Genomic DNA, 24,538 nt, shown 5'->3' on the forward strand with positions numbered 1-24,538 from the left:
CTCTGCAACAACAATGAGGTTGGAGTAGCAACGATCACATGAATAGGTGGAACGCTGGGTGCCTCAAATGCAGCAAGACAGCAGGAAGCACAGCTGGTGCGTCTGTTAATCATCTCAGTCAGTCATCCCTTGACACCTGGATCATTCTCATGACATGCTGACAAGTGATCCACACTTACATGGCATTCATGTGAAATATATGTGTATGTAAGAGTTTATCTATGTGGGGAGCGGTGGCGCAGTTTTTCCACTGTGTAACCAAAAAAAAAGTCTTGTTCCTGGGTAGTATGTGTTATTTCCTAATTGCTTTTGCCTCTTAAGTACAAAAAATGGCTATTCCCCACAAACTTTGCTTTTGTGACCAGGACAGTGATATTTAGAAATTTACCTCTTTTCAATGAAAAAACAGGTGAATTTGTTATTTTCATTCACGTACAATTCTGGTCACAAAAGCAAAATTTGTGGGGAATAATTGCCAATTTCTAGACTCTTAGGCATAAGCAATAAAAAAATAACACTTAGTACCCAGGAACAAAAATTGTGTTACATAGTGTTATCACAATTAAAGTTTGATTATCTCCGACAACAAACGTGATTGATTCATGAAAACTTAACTTATTGTGGGGAAGCATTAATAATGAGCATATGAAGGTGGCCAGGCATGGTTCTGAACACACCACCACCTTTTTTCCATGCCAGTGTGTGTTACAGTGTCAAGTTTGTATTTGCAGTAAAGTATATTAACTCGATTTAACACGGAGGTTAAATCAAAACAATAGTATATACTTTTTTTCCTCTGGAAATTTTTAGGAGAATGGAAACAGGAAATTAACACTGCACATATGCAGCTGAAGTTAGATCTGTTCATCCCAGCATTCAAGGAAATCTGAGCCTGGCTTCATGCCTCTAAGTTAGCGATTGAACATTAATTTATGCATTTCTGCATAATAAAAATAGTATTATTTTCAACACCCTTTTCTATGTTAGCTGCATTTTTCTTTTATAAATATTCTTTTTGTAGCCAGAAAACTGAAATTGTGTGCTTGGAGTTTTAGGTTAACATTCATTTTGAAGATACTAGGGCTTCCAGGTTGACCATTGGCCCTCTAATTGTGTGCCCGTGTGATGAATTTGGGAATCTTTTTCATATTATCATGAATATATGAATGAGTATAGACATGCAAGTCATGTGTGACTGTATATATGCATTCCTTTGTGCCTCAATACTGACGTAGATAGTGTGGATATTCTCTTTTTTCTGTCTGCAGCTGACGCTTCCTCTGCAGAATTGGTTTGATGGAACAAAGGCACTCAGCGCAGCTCGGTACAAAAAGGCAACAACGCGACCAGCGTGCATACAGCATGGATCGTGTTGGACATTTAACACAGCACCAGAGAACTCACACAGGAGAGAAACCCTTCAAGTGCACTGTGTGTGACAAGGCATTTTCATATCCATCAGTTCTAAGGAACCACCAGAGAACACACACAGAAGAAAAACCCTTCAAGTGCAGTGTGTGTGGGAAGGCATTTTCACATTCATCTGCTCTTAAAAAACACCGGAGAACACACACAGGAGAAAAACCCTTCAAGTGCAGTCTGTGCGCGAAGGCGTTTTCACAGTCATCTGCTCTTGTATTACATCAGAGAACACACACGGGAGAGAAACCCTTCAGTTGCACTCTGTGTGGGAAGGCATTTGCACGTTCACAACATCTTAAAATACACCAGAGAACACACACAGGAGAGAAACCCTTCAAGTGCACTGTGTGTGACAAGGCATTTTCACATTCATCAGTTCTTAGGAACCACCAGAGAACACACACGGGAGAGAAACTCTTCAGGTGCAGTCTGTGCGGGAAGGCGTTTTCACAGTCATCTGGTCTTGTATCGCACCAGAGAACACACACGGGAGATAAACCCTTCAAGTGCAGTGTGTGTGGGAAGGCATTTTCAGATAAATCTCCTCTTAAAAAACACCGGATAACACACACAGGAGAAAAACCCTTCAAGTGCAGTCTGTGCGGGAAGGCGTTTTCACAGTCATCTGCTCTTGTATTACATCAGAGAACTCACACGAGAGAGAAACCCTTTAGTTGCACTTTGTGTGGGAAGGCGTTTGCACATTCACAACATCTTAAAATACACCAGAGAACACACACGGGAGAGAAACCCTTCAGTTGCACTCTGTGTGGGAAGGCGTTTGCACAATCACCATATCTTAAATTACACCAGAGAACACACACTGGAGAGAAACCCTTCAAGTGCACTGTGTGTGGGAAGGCGTTTGCACATTCACAACATCTTCAATTACACCAGAGAACACACACGGGAGAGAAACCCTTCAAGTGCACTGTGTGTGACAAGGCATTTGCACAGTCATCAGGTCTTCATAGACACCAGAGAACACACACAGGAGAGAAACCCTTCAGTTGCACTCTGTGTGGGAAGGCGTTTGCACAGTCATCAATTCTTAAACGACACCAGAGGACACACAAGCATCAGAAGATCCCCAAGAAATGGAGTCTGAAATCGGCTTGTGAAAGTCAAAGTGCTGCAATGAGCCCATCCCTCATGAAACCAGAAGTGAATCCCAGCTTGGACACTTTTAAAGGTATCAAGGTGAAATGTGAAGAAATGATGAAGAGCGAAGAAGTGAAGGTGAAATGTGAGAAAGTGATGGTGAAGAGCGAAAAAGTGACGGTAAACTGTGAAGATGAAGATTCAACTCCAAAATCGTACCTTCACATCGATGGAGACAACGTGAAGCAGGAGGAGAATTCTGACTGCGAGGCAGAGCTAGGCAACTCCCAGCAGTTTGTGGAAGTGGAGGTGTGGGTGGACTTCTTAGACAATACAAAGTCAAATGGAGACCCGGTAGATGGGTAGGCTTGAGACAATGAAGCTCCAATAGATGCACCTTTGTCACAGGCCTTTAATGAAAAGAACGTGAAATTGAACACTGAATTCCTGGGTTCAACCTGCAGAGTAAGAGCGGCGAGTATTTGTTGACCTGTGGGTTGGGTAGATGAAGAATCAGGAGCAAGTGCCAATAAGCTTCTAAGTATTCCACTGTTATATTTATATTTGCATTGATATGGTGTTTAATTGCCTCAGCAACTCAGTTTCATATCTCATCACAAACACTCGAAGAGCACCTTCAAGTGGCAGCTGCCTCTGTCATAAGGTGACTCTGCTGTCACCTGCATGTGGGCATGAGTCTGTCAGTAGGGGGTGATGATTGATGTGTAATCTTCATTATGTAATTTCTGGATAATGTTTGAAATTGCCCAAATATTGACCATGACACCAACATGCAATGACCTATGCGTTTTGAATGACACAATCGTATGTTTTACATCCACTGTTAAGCAGACGGTGCATATTTTGTTAAATGTTCCTTGAGTAGCCAGACGTGCCTGTCGGATTTGAACCTTGAACCTCTGCAATAAATAGAGAATGTGCTTCTACTTGGCTTCCCTCAATCTGAGTGTAGGCATGACAGCCTGAATGTATCTAACTGGCGCAGATGTTCCATTTAGAGGGGTCCACGTTTCACATGCCTACATTAGGGAGGGCATGACTGGCCGAGAAGAACCGAAGCTTCATGTGGAGCGACAGACCAGGCAGCTTCCACACAGCATAGTGCAGCCGATGTAAAGATAATGCCGCCCGACTGATTCGGACCACCCACACTACACGCGCAGTGTACCCACAAGATCTACACACACCATGTACACAGCGTACACACAGTTTGCCCACACAGTATACAAACAGTCTGTACACGCACAGTGTATACACAGTAACAACCGCCATTCGCCACTAAGTGGCGGTGACGTCACCACGGCGCTTGTGCCAGGCTATGTGCACGGGGCAGATCCAGGTGTCATGTGTCGACTGACTTAAATGACTGGCCAATGCACCACCTGTGCCCCCTACTGCGCCAACAAACAGTGTACACACATAATGTTCACGTTGTTGTTGAGCTCATGCACCCAATGGGTTTCTGTTCAAGAGAGGGAGCCACAGAAATGGAATCTAAATAAACTTGAACTCTAACCCTGGTCTCGCTCTCCGACGTCACCCCTCATTAACTCGGCATTATATGCGAGGGGGAGGTGTCCCCCACTAGTGACGTCATGTCACCGAGGTAATTACCCCCCCACCGGGATTTTGAGCGTGACGTCACGTCTACCGATTTCCGTTCCAGTAAAATGCTTATTTGGTACGGGGACAGCAGTCAAGCACCATCACCTGACATGGGCCCCTCTCATTAACATAATATATTCAGTTAACCTGCTGCTCGTTGGGGAAGAGGATTGTGTGAACCCCGCAAGTGACGTCATGTCACCTCCTGCTGCCACATGACGTCACGAGTTACCAGGTAACTGCTGCTCCGCGCACGCTCGCTCACTGAGTTCCGAGGTGAGAAGTTTACATCGTGGTGGTTGTTGTTGTTGTGGTGGTTGTTGATGTTGTGAACCCAGGTAGAGCCTCGCTCCTTCTCGTAGGGATATCAATTGAGTAGCAGCGAGTACGGAATCGATGTCCAGGTTGGAACATTACAACGCGGGGCCTAGCCATGCGGGGACTTGCCTCCTGCCCTCGCCTGATTGCATTTGCTTTATTTCTCTGCTTAAGTTTAATTTGTCTTCACCTGGCTCACTACTTTGAAACTTTGTTTTTACTTTAAATATTTCTACGTTTTTTTATTTTACCAGGGATAGGCCACTTGAGCTACACCGCTCGTTTTCAGAAGCGACCTGCCCACAAAACAGTGGGCTTATCAACGTGTGGAAATCGTCTTGGTTCTTTCGGTAAAGTCACGTAGAAGGGAAGTAATAAAATAATAAAAATAAAACATAATAAAATAATTCTTACGACGTTTCGGCCACAACGCAAGCAGCCGTCCTCAGGTGAAAACCAGGTGTCGACAGACCTGGTTTTCACCTGAGGGACGGGTGCTTGCGTTTTGGCCGAAACGTCGTGAGAATTATTTTGTTTTATTTTGATTAGTTTATTACTTCCCTTCTACGTGACTTTACCGAAAGAACCAAGAAGATGAATCCCTGCAGTCACGAAAGCTTTAAATCGAATTTTTACGTGTGGAAATGTTTATCGGTCAAATACTCTAAACGCGTGGTGATGTTGACTCTAAATGTGCAGGGAAAACCGCAGGATTCGGAGGAAAATCCACGCGACCACGGAGAGAGAGGGACACGCAAACGCCAAATATACAGCCATAATACAGGTTTGTTTGTGTGAGATCGTGTAAATAAATAAATGTGTCGTTCACCCCGCTACCACCCGATACATCCAATTAATAAGGGGTTTGTCACGTAAACAGAACGTGGCCAATGCGTTACTAGTACAGGACTAGTGTGTAGTGTATAATACTGTAGTGTATAGTAGCGTGTAGTGTATAGTGTAGTGTACTAGTACAGCACATCGGTGTGTTGAAGAGCTAAGCCACAACATTTACAATCTGAGTACAACGTTTTGAAACTATTTCCAACCAGCTTCATCAGACGACAGCCACATGTTGTGGCTTGGCTCTGTGGGAATAGAAATCGGCTCGTTGGGTTAATAGCGCAGCACGCTAACCGTTGCACTACCGCTCCCCACTCACGCACAAACTTTATCGGAAGTATAGTATCCAGTAATAACTAAGTTTCCCGGCTTAGCTCAGGTCTCGGTAATCAAACATTAAAAGTAATGTCTTGCCATGCTGGCTTTATTAGAATAATTTAATTCTGCCAAAGAAAGCTGTAAATGTGTATATTGTCACGGTTTTGTAGTTGTGTTATACAATAGCGGGGCTTGTTTGTTTCATGAGGACAGCTTTTAAATACGTTGCCCTTGGAGAGCTTCAGGATGGACAATGTTGGATTTTTGCCATCTGGTGGTGTTGGCACAATTTGGTTCCCAAAAAAACGTTCATATGCACAAAGTTTGCTTTATTTATATAGATTATATATATGCTCCAAGCTCGTGTGCTGTTTCATTCAGACTGTCGCCTCGACGGACCTGGTTTTCACCTGAGGACGGCTGCTTGCGTTGTGGCCGAAACGTCGTGAGAATAATTTTATTATGTTTTATTTGTATTATTTTATTATTATTTTATCTTTAGACGTGACTTAACCGAAAGAACCAAAGAGTAATCAGGCAGTTCTACATGTGGTGGAGGAGCTCCCATGCCTGGTTAATGTGTTCACGACCAGCTCTGGTTTGGCAGCCAAAGTCTCACTTTAAATTTGTCTAGCAGCATTCTTTCATTAGACTGTGTAACACTGTGTGGAAGCTGCCTGGACTTTTGCGCTATACAAAGCTGTGAGTGTCCATCACCAAGGTCTAGTCTGTCTGAGACCATCCCTCTCCCTGCCATACTGGCAACGCACCCGCCTCTCACTCTTCGTACTGTGGATGGTGGGCGCACAGGACGGTGCCACGTAGCCATTCCAGGCTGGGTCCAAATGGGTTACGTGGGTCACCGAGCCACCAGGCCTCATTCCACGACTGATATCAATATACAATATCTGTAACGAGGCCCCCCAATAGACTGCCCCTGGAACTCTATCCGGCACGTCCCACTGAGGGAATTCCCCGGGGCCCGGGCCAGGACATGCTGGTGGGAATGTCGCTTGGCTGGCTTGGGAACGCCTGGGAATTCCCCAGGAAGATCCAGAGGCTGTCGCAAGGGAAAGGGAGGTCTGGACTGCCCTACTGAATGTGCTGCCGCTACAACCCTCACCAAGACAAGAGGATTTAGAAATAAACGAACAAAGCTGCGAGTCTTCTTGGCCACAGATATTACTCCTTTCTCTGTAGATGCAAAATATTAACTTATTTAAAGGACCGTCTGTTCTGGCTTATAATTAAGACTGGCCAGTCTATGATCCCCTCTATTGAACCAAACAAGATTGTATTATAACCTTACAGAGCCCTAAAATATCAGTACAGAATATAATCTGAGACTTTGGCAGGGGAGGCTGCATTGGTTGGGGCATGAATTCCGCATAAACAGACAGCATGCACAATCATCTTCTGTTAGTCCAGATGTTACGGGCTAAACGGGCATGGCATTGGCTAGAGAAGAGATTGGAGGATGTGGAGTTGATCAGACCTGCTGTCAAGATCGGCCTCTCGAAGAGGCCCGTGACGTATGCTGCAGGGGAGTTGGAGGTATTTGCTCTGCAACAATAAATGAGGTTGGAGTAGCAACGATCACATGAATGGGTGGAACGCTGGGTGCCTCAAATGCAGCAAGACAGCAGGAAAAACAGCTGGTGCATCTGTTAATCATCTCAGTCAGTCATCCCTTGACACCTGGATCATTCCCATGACATGCTGGCAAGTGATCCACACTTACATGGCATTCATTTGAAATATATGTGTATGTAAGAGTTTATCTATGTGGGGAGCGGTGGCGCAGTTTTTCCACTGTGTAACAAAAACAATGTCTTGTTCCTGGGTAGTATGTGTTATTTCCTAATTGCTTTTGCCTCTTAAGTACAAAAAATGGCTATTCCCTACAAACTTTGCTTTTGTGACCAGGACAGTGATATTTAGAAATGTATCTCTTTTCAATGAGAAAATAGGTGAATTAGTTTTTTTAGTTCTTGTATAATTCTGGTCACAAAAGCAATGTTTGTGGGGAATAAGCCATTTTCTAGACATTTTGGCATAAGCAATAAAAAAATAACAATTAGTACCCAGGAACAAAAATTGTGTTACATAGTGTTATCACAATTAAAGTTTGATTATCGCCGACAGCAAACGTGATTGATTGGTGAAAACTTCACTTATTGTGGGGAAGCATTATTACGGAGCATATGAAGGTGGCCAGGCATGGTTCTGAACACACCACCTTTTTACCATGCCATTGTGTGTTACAGTGTCAAGTTTGTATTTGCTGTAAAGTATATTAACTCGATTGAACACAGAGGTTAAATCAAAACAATAGTTTATTTTAGTTTTCCTTTGGAACTTTTTACGAGAATGGAAACAGGACATTAACACAGCACATATGCAGCTGAAATTAGATCTGTTCATCCCAGCATTCAAGGAAATCTGAGCCTGGCTTCACACCTTTAAGTTGTGATTGAACATTAATTTATGCATTTCTGCATAATACAAATAGTATTATTTTCAACACCCTTTATGACGTTAGCTGCATTTTGCTTTCATAAATATTCCTTTTGTAGCCAGACAACTGAAATTGTGTGCTTGGAGTTTTAGGTTAACAAGTCATTTTTAAGATACTAGGGCTTCCAGGCTGACCATTTGCCCTCTCATTGTGTGCCCATGTGATGAATTTGGGAATCTTTTTCACTCTTATCATGAATATATGAATGAGTATAGACGTGCAAGTCATGTGTGACTGTGTATATATGCATTCTTTTGTGCCTCTATACTGACGTAGATGGTCTGGATATTAATTTTTTTCTGTCTGCAGCTGATGCTTCCTCTGGCACTTCCTCTGCAGAATTGGTCTGATGGAGCAAAGGCACTCAGCACAGCTCAGTGCAAAAAGGCAACAATGCAACCAGTGTGCATACAGCACGGATCATGTTAAACATCTGATACAGCACCAGAGAACTCACGCAGGAGAGAAACCCTTCAAGTGCAGTCTGTGCGGGAAGGCGTTTTCACAGTCATCTGGTCTTGTATCACACCAGAGAACACACACGGGAGATAAACCCTTCAAGTGCAGTGTGTGTGGGAATGCATTTTCACGTAAATCTACTCTTAAAAAACACTGGATAATACACACAGGAGAAAAACCCTTCAGTTGCACTCTGTGTGAGAAGGCGTTTGCACATTCACAACATCTTAAAATACACCAGAGAACTCACACGGGAGAGAAACCCTTCAGTTGCACTTTGTGTGGGAAGGCGTTTGCACAATCATCACATCTTCAAGCACACCGGAGAACACACACGGGAGAGAAACCCTTCAGTTGCACTCTGTGTGGGAAGGCGTTTGCACAATCACCATATCTTAAATTACACCAGAGAACACACACGGGAGAGAAACCCTTCAGGTGCACTGTGTGTGGGAAGGCGTTTGCAGGTTTATCAAATCTTAAAACACACCAGAGGACATACAATCATCAGAACATCCCCAAGGAGTGGAGTCTGAAATCGGCTTGTGAAAGTCAAAGTGCTGCAGTGAGCCCATCCCTCATGAAACCAGAAGTGAATCCCAGCTTGGACACTTTTAAAGGTATCAAGGTGAAATGTGAAGAGGCGAAGGTGAAATGTGAAGAAATGATGAAGAGCGAAGAAGTAAAGGTGAAAAGCGAAAAAGTGACGGTAAACTGTGAAGATGAAGATTCAACTCCAAAATCGTACCTTCACATCGATGGAGGCAACGTGAAGCAGGAGGAGAATTCTGACTTCGAGGCAGAGCTAGGCAACTCCCAGCAGTTTGTGGAAGTGGAGGTGTGGGTGGACTTCTTAGACAATACAAAGTCAAATGGAGACCCGGTAGATGGGTAGGCTTGAGACAATGAAGCTCCAATAGATGCACCTTTGTCACAGGCCTTTAATGAAAAGAACGTGAATTTGAACACTGAATTCCTGGGTTCAACCTGCAGAGTAAGAGCGGCGAGTATTTGTTGACCTGTGGTTGGGTAGATGAATAATCAGGAGCAAGACCCAATAAGCTTCCAAGTATTCCACTGTTATATTTATATTTGCATTGATATGGTGTTTAATTGCCTCAGCAACTCAGTTTCATATCTCATCACAAACACTCGAAGAGCACCTTCAAGTGGCAGCTGCCTTTGTGTCATAAGGTGACAGTGCTGTCAACTGCATGTGGCCATGAGTCTGTCAGTAGGGGGTGATGATTGATGTGTAATCTTTATTATGTAATTTCTGGATAATGTTTGAAATTGCCCAAATATTGACCATGACACCAACATGCAATGACCTATGCGTTTTGAATGACACCATCGTATGTTTTACATCCACTGTTAAGCAGACGGTGCATATTTTGTTTAATGTTACTGGAGTAGCCAGACGTGCCTGTCGAATTTGAACCTTGAACCTCTGCAATAAATATAGAATGTGCTACCTCTTGGCTTCCCTCAATCTGAGTGTAGGCATGATAGCCTGAATGTTTCTAACTGGCGCAGATGTTCCATTTAGAGGGGTCCACGTTTCACATGCCTACAGAAGGGAGGGCAAAACTGGCCGAGAAGAACCGAAGCTTCATGCGGAGCGACAGACCAGGTAGCTTCCACACAGCATAGCGCAGCTGATTAAAAGATAATGCCGCCCGACTGATTCGGACCACCCACACACAGTGTACACACGCAGTGTTCCCACAATGTCTACACACACACACCATGTACACAGCGTACACACAGTTTACCCACACAGTATACAAACAGTCTGTACACGCACAGTGTATACACACAATAACAACAACTGCCATTCGCCACTAAGTGGCGGTGACGTCACCACGGCGCTTGTGCCAGGCTATGTGCACGGGGCACATCCAGGTGTCATGGGTCGACTGACTGAGATGACTGGCCAATGCACCACCTGTGCCCCCGACTGCGACAACAAACAGTGTCCACACACAATGTTCACGTTATTGTTGAGCTCACGCACCCAATGGGTCTCTGTTCAAGAGAAGGAGCCATAGAACCAGATGACACCAGAAGGCGTACTACTCAAACAGTGCAGTATCAGGGAAAGCCGTCTCGGGTGTGGACCAATCAACTTCAAGGACAGTGCATATTATCATTATCATAGTTGCTTCTTTTTGTTTGCATTTTTGACTACCTGTGTTGTGGTTATTGCAAACATGATGCCTTGTATAAAGGTGTCAGTTTTGTACCAGTTTAAAAGGGTAAAAACCTATTGCTATAATATATTCAGTTACCCTGATGCTCGTTGGGGGAGTGACGTCATGTCACCTGCTGCCGCATGACGTCACGAGTTACCAGGTCGCTTCTGCTTCGCGTACGCTCGCTCACTGAGATCCGAGGTGAGAAGTTTACATTGTGGTGGTCGTTGTGGTGGTGGTGGTTGTTGTTGTTGTGAACCCAGGTAGAGCCTCGCTCCTTCTCCCTCGTAGGGATATCAATTGAGTAGCAGCGAGTATGGAATCGATGTCCAGGTTGGAACATTACAACGCGGGGCCTAGCCATGCGGGGCCTTGCCTCCTGCCCTCGCCTGATTGCATTTGCTTTAATTCTCTGCTTAAGTTTAATTTGTCTTCACCTGGCTCACTACTTTGAAACTTTGTTTTACTTTAAATATTTTGATATTTTATTTTACCAGGCATAGCCCACTTGAGCTACACCGCTCGTTTTCAGAAGCCACCTGCCCACAACACAGTGGGCTGATCAACTTGTGGAAATGTTTATCGGTCAAATACTCTAAACGCGTGGTGATGTTGACTCTAAATGTGCAGGGAAAACCGCAGGATCCGGAGGAAAATCCACGCGACCACGGAGAGAGAGGGACGCGCAAACTCCAAATATACAGCCATAATACAGGTTTGTTTGGGATTGATCGCGTAAATAAATGTGCCGTTAACCCCGCCACCACCCGACACAGCCATTTAGTAAGAGGTTTGTCATGTAAACAGAACGTGGCCAATGCGTCACTAGTACAGCACTAATTTGTAGTGCATAGTGTAGTGTATAGTTGTGTATAGTGTAGTGTATAGTTGTGTATAGTGTAGTGTATAGTGTAGTGTATAGTTGTGTATAGTGTAGTGTATAGTTGTGTATAGTGTAGTGTATAATGTAGTGTATAGTTGTGTATAGTGTAGTGTACTAGTACAGCACATCGGTGTGTTGAAGAGCCAAGCCACAACATTTACAATCTGAGTACAACGTTTTGACACTAATTCCAACCAGCTTCATCAGACGACAGCCACATGTTGTTGCTTGGCTCTGTGGGAATAGAAATCGGCTCGCTGGGTTCATAGCGCAGCACGCTAACCGTTGCACTACCGCTCCCCACTCACTCACAAACTTAATCGGAAGTATAGTATTTATCCAGCAATAACTAAGTTACCCGGCTTAGCTCAGGTCTCAGTAATCAAACATTAAGAGTAATGTCTCTGCTTTTTTATGTAATTAAGGTCTATCGTACCATATCGAGGCTTGGGGCTTTGGGTTGTTCTTTGTTTTTTATGTCTCTGCCTCTGCTCACATTCATTGACGATTTTTATGATTTTGGGCAAGCCCGTCTAAAGCTGCGTGACCAGGAATTGGAGCCATTTGCTGTTCAATTTGGCTTGTGACAGAAATTCACTCTGCCCCCATGCATTACATTACATAGCATCTTCATTAATTATGTAGTTTGAGAAGCTCACAATAGCCATATAAATAATTGCATTCGTTACAGTTAAAATGATACGCGCATCGATGCCTTGTTATAGTTAAGGGATCGTTCCCTGGTCAACCATGTTATATCTGCTGATGATCTGGAAATGGCTACTCAAGGAGATGGGGTTAGATGATCTCGTTCTGTGCCTGGATAATTCCATCATGAAAGGTGGCCTTGCGTATGTTCCACCAAAATAAATCACCTGCCGGGGAATTTCATGTCATACAACACTGTACCTGCTCAACTCTCTATGAGTAATCAGGCAGTTCTGCAAGTAATGGAGGAGCTCCCATACCTGGTTAATGTGTTCACGACCAGCTCTGGTTTGGCAGCCAAAGTCTCACTTTAAATTTGTCTAGCAGCATTCTTTCATTAGACTGTGTAACACTGTGTGGAAGCTGCCTGGACTTTTGCGCCATACAAAGCTGTGAGTGTCCATCACCAAGGTCTAGTCTGTCTGAGACCATCCCTCTCCCTGCCATACTGGCATCGCACCCGCCTCTCACTCTTCGTACTGTGGATGGTGGGCGCACAGGACGGTGCCACGCAGCCATTCCAGGCTGGGTCCAAATGGGTTACGTGGGTCACCGAGCCACCAGGCCTCATTCCACGAGTGATATCAATATACAATATCTGTAACGAGGCCCCCCAATAGACTGCCCCTGGAACTCTATCGGGCACGTCCCACTGAGGGAAGTCCCCGGGGCCCGGGCCAGGACTTGCTGGTGGGAATATGTTGCTTGGCTGATTTGGGAATGCCTGGGAATTCCCCAGGAAGATCCAGAGTCTGTCGCCAGGGAAAGGGAAGTCTGGACTGCCCTACTAAATGTGCTGCCGCTACAACCCTCACCAAGACAAGAGGATTTAGAAATAAACGAACAAACAAAGCTGTGAGTCTTCTTGGCCACAGATATTACTCCTTTCTCTGTAGATGCAAAATATTAACTTATTTAAAGGACCGTCTGTTCTGGCTTATAATTAAGACTGGCCAGCCTATGATCCCCTCTATTGAACCAAACAAGATTGTATTATAACCTTACAGAGCCCTAAAATATCAGTACAGAATATAATCTGAGACTTTGGCAGGGGAGGCTGCATTGGTTGGGTCATGAATTCCGCATTAACAGACAGCATGCACAATCATCTTCTGTTAGTCCAGATGTTACGGGCTAAACGGGCATGGCATTGGCTAGAGAAGAGATTGGAGGATGTGGAGTTGATCAGACCTGCTGTCAAGATCGGCCTCTCGAAGAGGCCCGTTGACGTATGCTGCAGGGGAGTTGGAGGTATTTGCTCTGCAACAACAATGAGGTTGGAGTAGCAACAATCACATGAATGGGTGGGAACGCTGGGTGCCTCAAATGCAGCAAGACAGCAGGAAAAACAGCTGGTGCATCTGTTAATCATCTCAGTCAGTCATCCCTTGACACCTGGATCATTCTCATGACACGCTGACAAGTGATCCACACTTACATGGCATTAATTTGAAATATATGTGTATGTAAGAGTTTATCTATGTGGGGAGCGGTGGCGCAGTTTTTCCACTGTGTAACCAAAAAAAAAGTCTTGTTCCTGGGTAGTATGTGTTATTTCCTAATTGCTTTTGCCTCTTAAGTGCAAAAAATGGCTATTCCCCACAAACTTTGCTTTTGTGACCAGGACAGTGATATTTAGAAATTTACCTCTTTTCAATGAAAAAACTGGTGAATTTGTTATTTTCGTTCACGTACAATTCTGGTCACAAAAGCAAAATTTGTGGGGAATAATAGCCAATTTCTAGACTCTTAGGCATAAGCAATAAAAAAATAACACTTAGTACCCAGGAACAAAAATTGTGTTACATAGTGTTATCACAATTAAAGTTTGATTATCTTCGACAAAAAACGTGATTGATTCGTGAAAACTTAACTTATTGTGGGGAAGCATTAATACTGAGCATATGAAGGTGGCCAGGCATGGTTCTGAACACACCACCACCTTTTGTCCATGCCAGTGTGTGTTACAGTGTCAAGTTTGTATTTGCAGTAAAGTATATTAACTCAATTGAACACGGAGGTTAAATCAAAACAATAGTATATACTTTTTTTCTTCTGAAAATTTTTAGGAGAATGGAAACAGGAAATTAACACTGCACATATGCAGCTGAAGTTAGATCTGTTCATCCCAGCATTCAAGGAAATCTGAGCCTGGCTTCATGCCTCTAAGTTAGCGATTGAACATTAATTTATGCATTTCTGCATAATAAAAATAGTATTATTTTCAACACCCTTTTCTATGTTAGCTGCATTTTTCTTTCATAAATATTCTTTTTGTAGCCAGAAAACTGAAATTGTGTGCTTGGAGTTTTAGGTTAACATTCATTTTGAAGATACGAGGGCTTCCAGGTTGACCATTGGCCCTCTAATTGTGTGCCCGTGTGATGAATTTGGGAATCTTTTTCATATTATCATGAATATATGAATGAGTATAGACATGCAAGTCATGTGTGACTGTATATATGCATTCCTTTGTGCCTCAATACTGACGTAGATAGTGTGGATATTCTCTTTTTTCTGTCTGCAGCTGACGCTTCATCTGCAGAATTGGTTTGATGGAACAAAGGCACTCAGCGGAGCTCGGTACAAAAAGGCAACAACGCGACCAACGTGCATACAGCACGGATCGTGTTGGACATTTAACACAGCACCAGAGAACTCACACAGGAGAGAAACCCTTCAAGTGCACTGTGTGTGACAAGGCATTTTCATATCCATCAGTTCTAAGGAACCACCAGAGAACACACACAGGAGAAAAACCCTTCAAGTGCAGTCTGTGCGCGAAGGCGTTTTCACAGTCATCTGCTCTTGTATTACATCAGAGAACACACACGGGAGAGAAACCCTTCAGTTGCACTCTGTGTGGGAAGGCGTTTGCACGTTCACAACATCTTAAAATACACCAGAGAACACACACAGGAGAGAAACCCTTCAAGTGCACTGTGTGTGACAAGGCATTTTCACATTCATCAGTTCTTAGGAACCACCAGAGAACACACACGGGAGAGAAACTCTTCAGGTGCAGTCTGTGCGGGAAGGCGTTTTCACAGTCATCTGGTCTTGTATCGCACCAGAGAACACGCACGGGAGATAAACCCTTCAAGTGCAGTGTGTGTGGGAAGGCATTTTCAGATAAATCTCCTCTTAAAAAACACCGGATAACACACACAGGAGAAAAACCCTTCAAGTTCAGTCTGTGCGGGAAGACGTTTTCACAGTCATCTGCTCTTGTATTACATCAGAGAACTCACACGAGAGAGAAACCCTTCAGTTGCACTTTGTGTGGGAAGGCGTTTGCACATTCACAACATCTTAAAATACACCAGAGAACACACACGGGAGAGAAACCCTTCAGTTGCACTCTGTGTGGGAAGGCGTTTGCACAATCACCATATCTTAAATTACACCAGAGAACACACACTGGAGAGAAACCCTTCAAGTGCACTGTGTGTGGGAAGGCGTTTGCACATTCACAACATCTTCAATTACACCAGAGAACACACACGGGAGAGAAACCCTTCAAGTGCACTGTGTGTGACAAGGCATTTGCACAGTCATCAGGTCTTCATAGACACCAGAGAACACACACGGGAGAGAAACCCTTCAGTTGCGCTCTGTGTGGGAAGGCGTTTGCACAGTCATCAATTCTTAAAAGACACCAGAGGACACACAAGCATCAGAAGATCCCCAAGAAATGGAGTCTGAAATTGGCTTGTGAAAGTCAAAGTGCTGCAATGAGGCCATCCCTCATGAAACCAGAAGTGAATCCCAGCTTGGACACTTTTAAAGGTATCAAGGTGAAATGTGAAGAGGCGAAGGTGAAATGTGAAGAAGTGATGAAGAGCGAAGAAGTGAAGGTGAAATGTGAAGTGATGGTGAAGAGCGAAAAAGTGACGGTAAACTGTGAAGATGAAGATTCAACTCCAAAATCGTACCTTCACATCGATGGAGACAACGTGAAGCAGGAGGAGAATTCTGACTGCGAGGCAGAGCTAGGCAATTCCCAGCAGTTTGTGGAAGTGTGGGTGGACTTCTTAGACAATGCAAAGTCAAATGGAGACCCGGTAGATGGGTAGGCTTGAGACAATGAAGCTCCAATAGATGTGTAGTGGTGGTATTGACGTGCGCCGACAGTGATGGATCACGGGGCGCGGGGTTGGGCACGCGATGTGGGCGTGGCATGGACGCGCGCGCCGGTGGTAAGGCGCGCTGACACAAGCTGGGAAAAGAGGATCGTAGCGAGTGCGCAGTGATTGGTCAGATAAGTGGGTACTCTCAGCGACGTCCGCAGGAGGGGTATAAAGGGAGACGCGCGAGAGCACTCGTGGTCAGTGTTAACCAGTTGAAGACCGAAGACGGGGTGGAGGAGGTAGTGGCCCGAGACCCCTAGTCCCGCCGTCCTTGTGGGGACCGGGGCCCTGTGTGGCTCGGAGCCGAGACTGGGGGGACCGTGGTCCGACGCCCGTGTGGGTCGGGACGGTGGTACCCAGAGCCGAGACGGGCGCCCCGGATGGGTGTGTCCCGGAAGGCTACGGGGCGTAAGAGCCCGTGTCAGTACAGCTGAGTGGGTGTTGGTCACCCGTGTAGCTGAGTGGGTGTTAGTCACCCGTGTAGCTGAGTGGGTGTTGGTCACCCGTGTAACGAAGTAGGGTGTTAGTCACCCGTGTAGCTGAGTGGGTGTCCGTCACCCGTGTAGCTAAGTGGGTGTTGGTCACCCATGTAACGAAGTAGGGTGTTAGTCACCCGTGTAGCGGAGTGGGTGTCCGTCACCCGTGTAGCTAAGTGGGTGTTGGTCACCCGTGTAACGAAGTAGGGTGTTAGTCATCCGTGTAACTACAAGTTGGTGAAAATAAAGAGTGTGCTACCCGTGAAGTCGTCTCCTGCCGAGTTACTACTTTACAGATGCACCTTTGTCACAGGCCTTTAATGAAAAGAACGTGAAATTGAACACTGAATTCCTGGGTTCAACCTGCAGAGTAAGAGCGGCAAGTATTTGTTGACCTGTGGGTTGGTTAGATGAAGAATCAGGAGCAAGAGCCAATAAGCTTCTAAGTATTCCACTGTTATATTTATATTTGCATTGATATGGTGTTTAATTGCCTCAGCAACTCAGTTTCATATCTCATCATAAACACTCGAAGAGCACCTTCAAGTGGCAGCTGCCTCTGTCATAAGGTGACACTGCTGTCACCTGCATATGGGCATTAGTCTGTCAGTAGGGAGTGATGATTGATGTGTAATCTTCATTATGTAATTTCTGGATAATGTTTGAAATTGCCCAAATATTGACCATGACACCAACATGCAATGACTTATGCGTTTTGAATGACACAATCGTATGTTTTACATCCACTGTTAAGCAGACGGTGCATATTTTGTTAAATGTTCCTTGAGTAGCCAGACGTGCCTGTCGGATTTGAACCTTGAACCTCTGCAATAAATAGAAAATGTGCTTCTACTTGGCTTCCCTCAATCTGAGTGTAGGCATGACAGCCTGAATGTTTCTAACTGGCGCAGATGTTCCATTTAGAGGGGTCCACGTTTCACATGCCTACAGAAGGGAGGGCAAAACTGGCCGAGAAGAACCGAAGCTTCATGCGGAGCGACAGACCAGGTAGCTTCCACAGCATAGCGCAGCCGATGAAAAGATAATGCCGCCCGACTGATTCGGACCACCCACACACTGTACACACGCAGTGTACCCACAAGGTCTACACACACCATGTACACAGCGAACAGTCTGTACACGCACAGTGTATACACACAGTAACAACAACCGCCATTCGCCACTAAGTGGCGGTGACGTCACCACGGCGCTTGTGCCAGGCTATGTGCACGGGGCAGATCCAGGTGTCATGGGTCGACTGAATTAAATGACTGGCCAATGCATCACCTATGCCCCCGACTGCGCCAACAAACAATGTACACACACAATGTTCACGCACACAATAATGTTCACGTTGTTGAGCTCACGCACCCAATGGGTCTCTGTTCAAGAGAGGGAGCCATAGAAATGGAATCTTAATAAACTTGAACTCTAACCCTGATCTCGCTCTGACGTCACCACTCATTAACTCGGCGTGATGCGCGAGGGGGAGGTGGCCCCCACTAGTGACGTCATGTCACCAAGGTATATACCCCCAAAATCCCCCTCCACCGAGATTTTGGGCGTGACGTCACGTCTACCGATTTCCGTTCCAGTAAAATGCTTTTATGGGACGGGGTCAGCAGCCAAGCACCATCACCTGACATGGGCCCCTCTCATTAACATAATATATTCAGTTACCCTGCTGCTCGTTGGGGGAGGAGATTGTGTGAACCCCGCTAGTGACGTCATGTCACCTCCTGCTGCCACGTGACGTCACGAGTTACCAGGTAGCTGCTGCTCCGCGCACGCTCGCTCACTGCGATCCGAGGTGAGAAGTTTACATCGTGGTGGTTGTTGTTGTTGTGGTGATTGTTGTTGTGGTTGTTGTTGTGAACCCAGGTAGAGCCTCGCTCCTTCTCCTTCGTAGGGATATCAATTGAGTAGCAGCGAGTATGGAATCGATGTCCATGTTGGAACATTACAACGCGGGGCCTAGCCATGCGGGAACTTGCCTCCTGCCCTCGCCTGATTGCATTTGCTTTATTTCTCTGCTTCAGTTTAATTAGTCTTCACCTGGCTCACTACTTTGAAACTTTGTTTTACTTTCAATATTTCTACGTTTTTTTTATTTTACCAGGCATAGCCCACTTGAGCTACACCGCTCTTTTTCAGAAGCGACCTGCCCACAACGCAGTGGGCTTTTCAACGTGTGGAAATGTTTATCGGTCAAAAACTCTAAACGCGTGGTGATGTTGACTCTAAATGTGCAGGGAAAACCGCAGGATCCGGAGGAGAATCCACGCGACCACGGAGAGAGAGGGACACGCAAACTCCAAATATACAGCCATAATACAGGTTTGTTTGGGATTGATCGCGTGAATCGATGTGTCGTTAACCCCGCCACCACCCGACACAGCCATTTAGTAAGAGGTTTGTCACGTAAACAGAACGTGGCCAGTGCGTCACTAGTACAGCACTAGTGTGTAGTGTAGTGTATAGTTGTGTATAGTGTAGTGTACTAGTACAGAACATCAGTGTGTGGAAGAGCCAAGCCACAACATTTGCAATCTGAGTACAACGTTTTGACAGTAATTCAAACCAGCTTCATCAGACGACAGCCAAATGTTGCGGCTTGGCTCTGTGGGAATAGAAATCGGCTCGCTGGGTTCATAGCGCAGCACGCTAACCGTTGCACTACTGCTCCCCATGTTGTATCCTAACCCTTCTTCCATAATTGAGATTAATAATATTTGATGATTTTTATATATTATCTTTTTACTTGTTTTTTTAATGAGTGAAACACACCAAAGCGCACCAAACTGCAAAACACCAGGTGTTGTTAAGTAATGAACGAGAGGAGGGCTAGGATGACAGAATTGCAACCTTGCTTCAAGGCAAAGGCAGTGAAAGGAAGCAGAGGGCCTTTGTCTAAGTCATAACCACAGAAAGCCAGGAATCATCACTGATTGTGTGTTAGGGATTCCGAGCTAATTAGAACACGTGCACACAGGAAGGGAGGTAGAAGCACGCCTTGTTCTCTTGCAGCTGAGGAAATAAAGATAAACCCAAAGAGGCCTTGGACCTGAAATTAAGAATAACATTCCCAGAGCAGAAGGTTGGAGGGACAGGGGAGAGCTGATTTAAAAAAAATGTTGTATATCTCTCAAGGCGGGCAGACCCAGCTAAATAACACGGCTGCGGGGGTCACCAGAAGTTCGCGTTCGCCTAGTTAAGACAAAAAGCTCAATTATTCTGTATTGCTATTAAAGTAACGTTAAAGTCGGAATTTAACAACAGGGTAGGCTAAAGTTATTGATATTCACACCCACTCCAATTAAACCAGGTCACAAGTACGCCTACTGAACCATCACCATCATTAAGTCAATATGAAATGTTATTTCCATACTTTAATGCTTTCTATACAACTCGACCCGAAGCATATGCATGAAAAGACAAAAGTAAAACTTATGGAAAAGCCAGGATAACGGGATGAATCACCACCAGGTCGAATATAAATACATAGTAAAAAAACGATGTTAAACCCAGGGTCGGAGAGAAAGGGAGATCCCGGCCGTCTTTGTATCCCCGCAGCGCGGGAGGGGAGTGTGTGTACGCTCGGGGAGACGCCTCCACTTGGGTCGGGCACCACGATGGGAAACGACAGACCTTGGGTTACATGCGGAATCATGGCTGTGAAATAGTAAGGGACAAATGTTAACTTAAAACTTTTGGCCATTTCTTTGTGCGCCGGGTCGGAGAGAGCGTTGCCCCTCCCTCCAGGTGGTGCGAACAAAGACGCCTATGAGACATTTGTGACGTCTGTGTTTTGGGTTCATGAAGAAGGCCAGACAAGAGATAATATTGCACCCAGACAGAGAGACGACCTCGAGGCAATTTGTAACATCTGATTGTTTGCTCGTGGGTTTATGGAGGGAGTGTGACAACGAATATACCGTCAGTGATGCACACGGACATACGGACAGACACATGGACACACCTGCCTACGGACAGATCCTGACACAGCAAAAATCGAAAGAAGTCCCGCCTTGTGGGCGGGATCCAGGGGGAATTTTCGGCATAAAGTAAAGGATCCTGAGCATTGGAAATCAGTGCGACGGGAGGGTCGACTCAGGAACGGGTGCGACCAGAGTGGGTCCACTCAGGAGTGCGACCAGCGGGTCCACTCAGGAGTGCGACCAGAGGGTCGACTCAGGAGCGAGGGCGACCAGCGGGTCGACCCAGGAGCGAGCTCGACCGGGAGGGTCGACTCAGGAGCGAGCTGCGACCAGCGGGTCGGCTCGACTCATCTTCAGCTCGTCAACCTCTGCCGAATCGGGGGTCTCTGCTGCCACCGGAGTGGTGAGCATCGCGGATCGGCGATAACCCAGAGCTGCACGCTACGAGCGAGTTGTGGGCGCCACCTACCGACCGGGTTCCGAACTGCGACAGCGTATCAACGGGCATCCGAACCAGTTCGCCACGGTGACAGGGGATCAACTGATACGTATGACGCGCACCGCCCCCTCACCACACGACCACCAGGCGTCTGTTTGACCTAAAGAATCGACTCCGAACACTGAATATTCAAGACAAGTCTTACCACTCAAAAACACTCGAACCCATAAGCCATCCGTGGCTGGAAAGCATCACAACGAGACCGAGGGATGGCCCTCCGTCGTTTATAAGAGTATTCTTAATTTTTATCTTTAATATTTAGTGGGCTGTACTCTTAATCGCATAAATTCCCAACAGATCCATCAATACGAACTGATTCTTGGCACCTCCTTCCGCCGAGCCACGCTCACGTGGGGAGTGGTGGCCCACCGGATCCTTATCAGGTGATCTGGTCCCCAATTAGTAAACTTGGTATAAGATAACAATCTTCGGAAAAGGAGCACCGTCGCAGGCCCTTACTCCGAGCCGTTCTGAGATAACCTGCCGATGTATCTGTTGAGATTGGTGCCTTTAAGAATAATAACTGTTTTTGATTGTGTTTTTTTTTTATCGCCGTATAATCTTTCAAGTATCTTTCAGTCATAATCGCCGCACGTACTCGCATCCTCTACAGAATATTCAACTGTCCCGTGACCCAAGGTGTTAACAACGTGATAAGGGTTGCGTATGGTCAATAAGGAGTGTGGTACTGCGTGAACAATATTGAGTATAATCATTCATTAGCGTTAAGGTTTTCTTAGCATAGTATTTGCATATTTCAACGACTCTCTCTCTCACTAACAACCATCGCGTTATGAACAATATTGAGTATAATCATTCATTAACATTAAGGTTTTCTTAGCATAGTATTTGCATATTTCAACGACTCTCTCTCTCACTAACAACCATCGCGTTATGAACAATATTGAGTATAATCATTCATTAACATTAAGGTTTTCTTAGCATAGTATTTGCGTGTTTTAACGACTCTCTCTCACTAACAACCATCGCGTTATGCGGGATCCATGTGCAGTTGTCAAAGTGAAATCAGACAATCGTTGATGATACTGTATTGATGCCGTGTTGACGTTCCGGGATTGAGAGTTCGCATATTATATCATAGTTAAGGTTGAATTAGTAATAAATTGATTAATACAGAAGTGGTTGTGTGATTCTTTCCTGAGATCTATGCATAAGATCTGCTTCTGCGTTGAGATTTGAACTTGGTGACCTTAATAAACACACTAACACATACTCAGTAAATGTTAAAGCGATAACGGGGTGAACCGGGGACCTAAAAATATAACCACGAATAAAAACTCTGGGAATGTTAAAGCGAGAATGAGACGAACCTAGACAACGATGCCGAGTTAATCTAAGTTAATCTTGCATACTTATACCACACCTGCATAACTGCATACGATTAATTGCCTTATTCCGATCGATAACCCACCCTCGTCACCGAGGCGGGGTCTGGTTATCATAACGACTTGCATTATCATAATTACACCCACTCGCATAATTAATACGATTACCTCTCGAATTGGCATAATTAAAATGTGCGTAATTACATAAATTAACATATTTCCGGATAATTACACATTTGGCCAAATTTCATTTAATTATTATTATTTTCACTGAATATTCATAACCCACATATACAACATAATAATTTCACCCACGCACGCATACAACATAACAAATTTTCTTAACCCAACATATACAACATAATGGGGGCTCGTCTTCCGGGATCTCTCGCAGACAGTTTATGCATGAATTCAGGAACGAATCACTGATGTGTTAATCAAAGTGTTGTGAACTAACGTTGCCTTGTGCTTGTAAACGGGGGTATACAAACAAAACGCGCTCTGAAGGGAAATACCAGAGTAGCAGAGTATAACAAAGACAGCTGGGCTGAGATTATTTGCTCGAGTTGAACTGACGCATCCTGTGATACAATTGTTTATATGTGCTCTGAAGGGGAATTCTAGAGTAACTCACGACGCACATGAGATGTTAGAATTAAGATACACTCTTAAGTCTATTAACCACACTACATAATAGAGATGGCACAGGATCCACAACATTCTGAGTTTGACACACCAACGCATAACACTGATACAGAGTGGACCTCTGAGGAGGAGATGGAATCTATAGAAAACCAATATCGGGAATTTGTGTTAAAACGTACTGGACGGACTGCTAGCCAGCAGACGGAGCAGAGAGATATATGGGAGGGGAGCCATACAGAAGATGTTAAGGCCCATAGAAGGAAACTACTTAAGGACGTGATGAAATGTGGCAAAGCCAAACGTGATGTAAAAATTGCAGAAATAGCGAGGGTAGACTCGTATCTCCTCGCACAGACAGACAGAGAAAGATTATGGAATGAGGAAAAATTTGAAAGGGAGAGACAAGAGAAACTGTCCTTAATGGTGCAGGTAGAGCGTCTGCACGCCCTCGTGAGAGAGAAAGAATCCGCACTAAATGCACCAGTGAAACACCCAGACGTTGATACACAGAACACATACGGGAGTAACAATTTACCACACTCCGAGCCACGGGGACGTAGCCCAGGGCCAGATCCCACAATGAGTATGGCTACTATGCAAAGCAATTTTGATAAAGTAACACCCTCGCAAATCGAGGAGAGAGAAGAGGAAATAATAATACAAACGGGAAAACATGAGGCCGACCACCCCAACGTTAGAGAGAGACAAATAATTAACCCTAAGTCATCAGGATACACTGTAATGATAGAGCGGGAAAGGGCGGAGCTGGTGCAAGACGGGAAACATGACATAAACAGAACACCAGGCAGACGCACGCTACGCAAGTATGACCGACATGATGCAGATGACAGAGACAGCTCACCAGAGAAACGCACCTCGCACAAACACGACCAACACGACACACGTAACAAGAGCTCACCAGAGAGACGCACATCACACAAGCATGAGCCATGGGATAAGCAGAAATCACCGAGCCAAATTGACCCACGTAACAGGTGCAAAAGGCACTACAAAAGTGATGTTAAGCAGAGCCACCGTGATGGTGACCGCTCATCTGACACTGACTCCTCTGACAATGACCAACACGACACGAGTAACAGGAGCTCACCAGAG

The 24,538-nt window shown here is 45.1% G+C and overlaps 1 protein-coding gene and 1 pseudogene across 3 annotated transcripts in view; both read left to right on the top strand.

Moving 5' to 3' along the window:
• Positions 1–9,840, top strand: part of LOC133361792 (zinc finger protein OZF-like) — an 89,076-nt gene extending 79,236 nt beyond the window's left edge. The window contains exons 6-7 of one of the 3 annotated variants that reach the window (XM_061580790.1): positions 1,401–2,497; positions 8,605–9,840. In XM_061580790.1, coding sequence (XP_061436774.1) covers positions 1,401–2,497; positions 8,605–9,500 — 1,993 coding nt within the window. In that variant the 3' untranslated portion in view covers positions 9,501–9,840. Of the gene's footprint in view, positions 1–1,268; positions 3,034–8,604 lie in introns of those variants that run through there. The other 2 variants (XM_061580789.1, XM_061580791.1) reach the window with 2 other exon arrangements.
• A 1,588-nt stretch (positions 9,841–11,428) lies between these two features.
• Positions 11,429–24,538, top strand: part of LOC133361798 (zinc finger protein 271-like) — a 43,332-nt pseudogene continuing 30,222 nt past the window's right edge.

The sequence above is a fragment of the Lethenteron reissneri genome, unplaced genomic scaffold (assembly GCF_015708825.2).
Source record: "Lethenteron reissneri isolate LAM-NWPU_2019-01 unplaced genomic scaffold, ASM1570882v1 scaffold_124, whole genome shotgun sequence".
Classification (NCBI taxonomy): Eukaryota; Metazoa; Chordata; class Hyperoartia; order Petromyzontiformes; family Petromyzontidae; genus Lethenteron; species Lethenteron reissneri.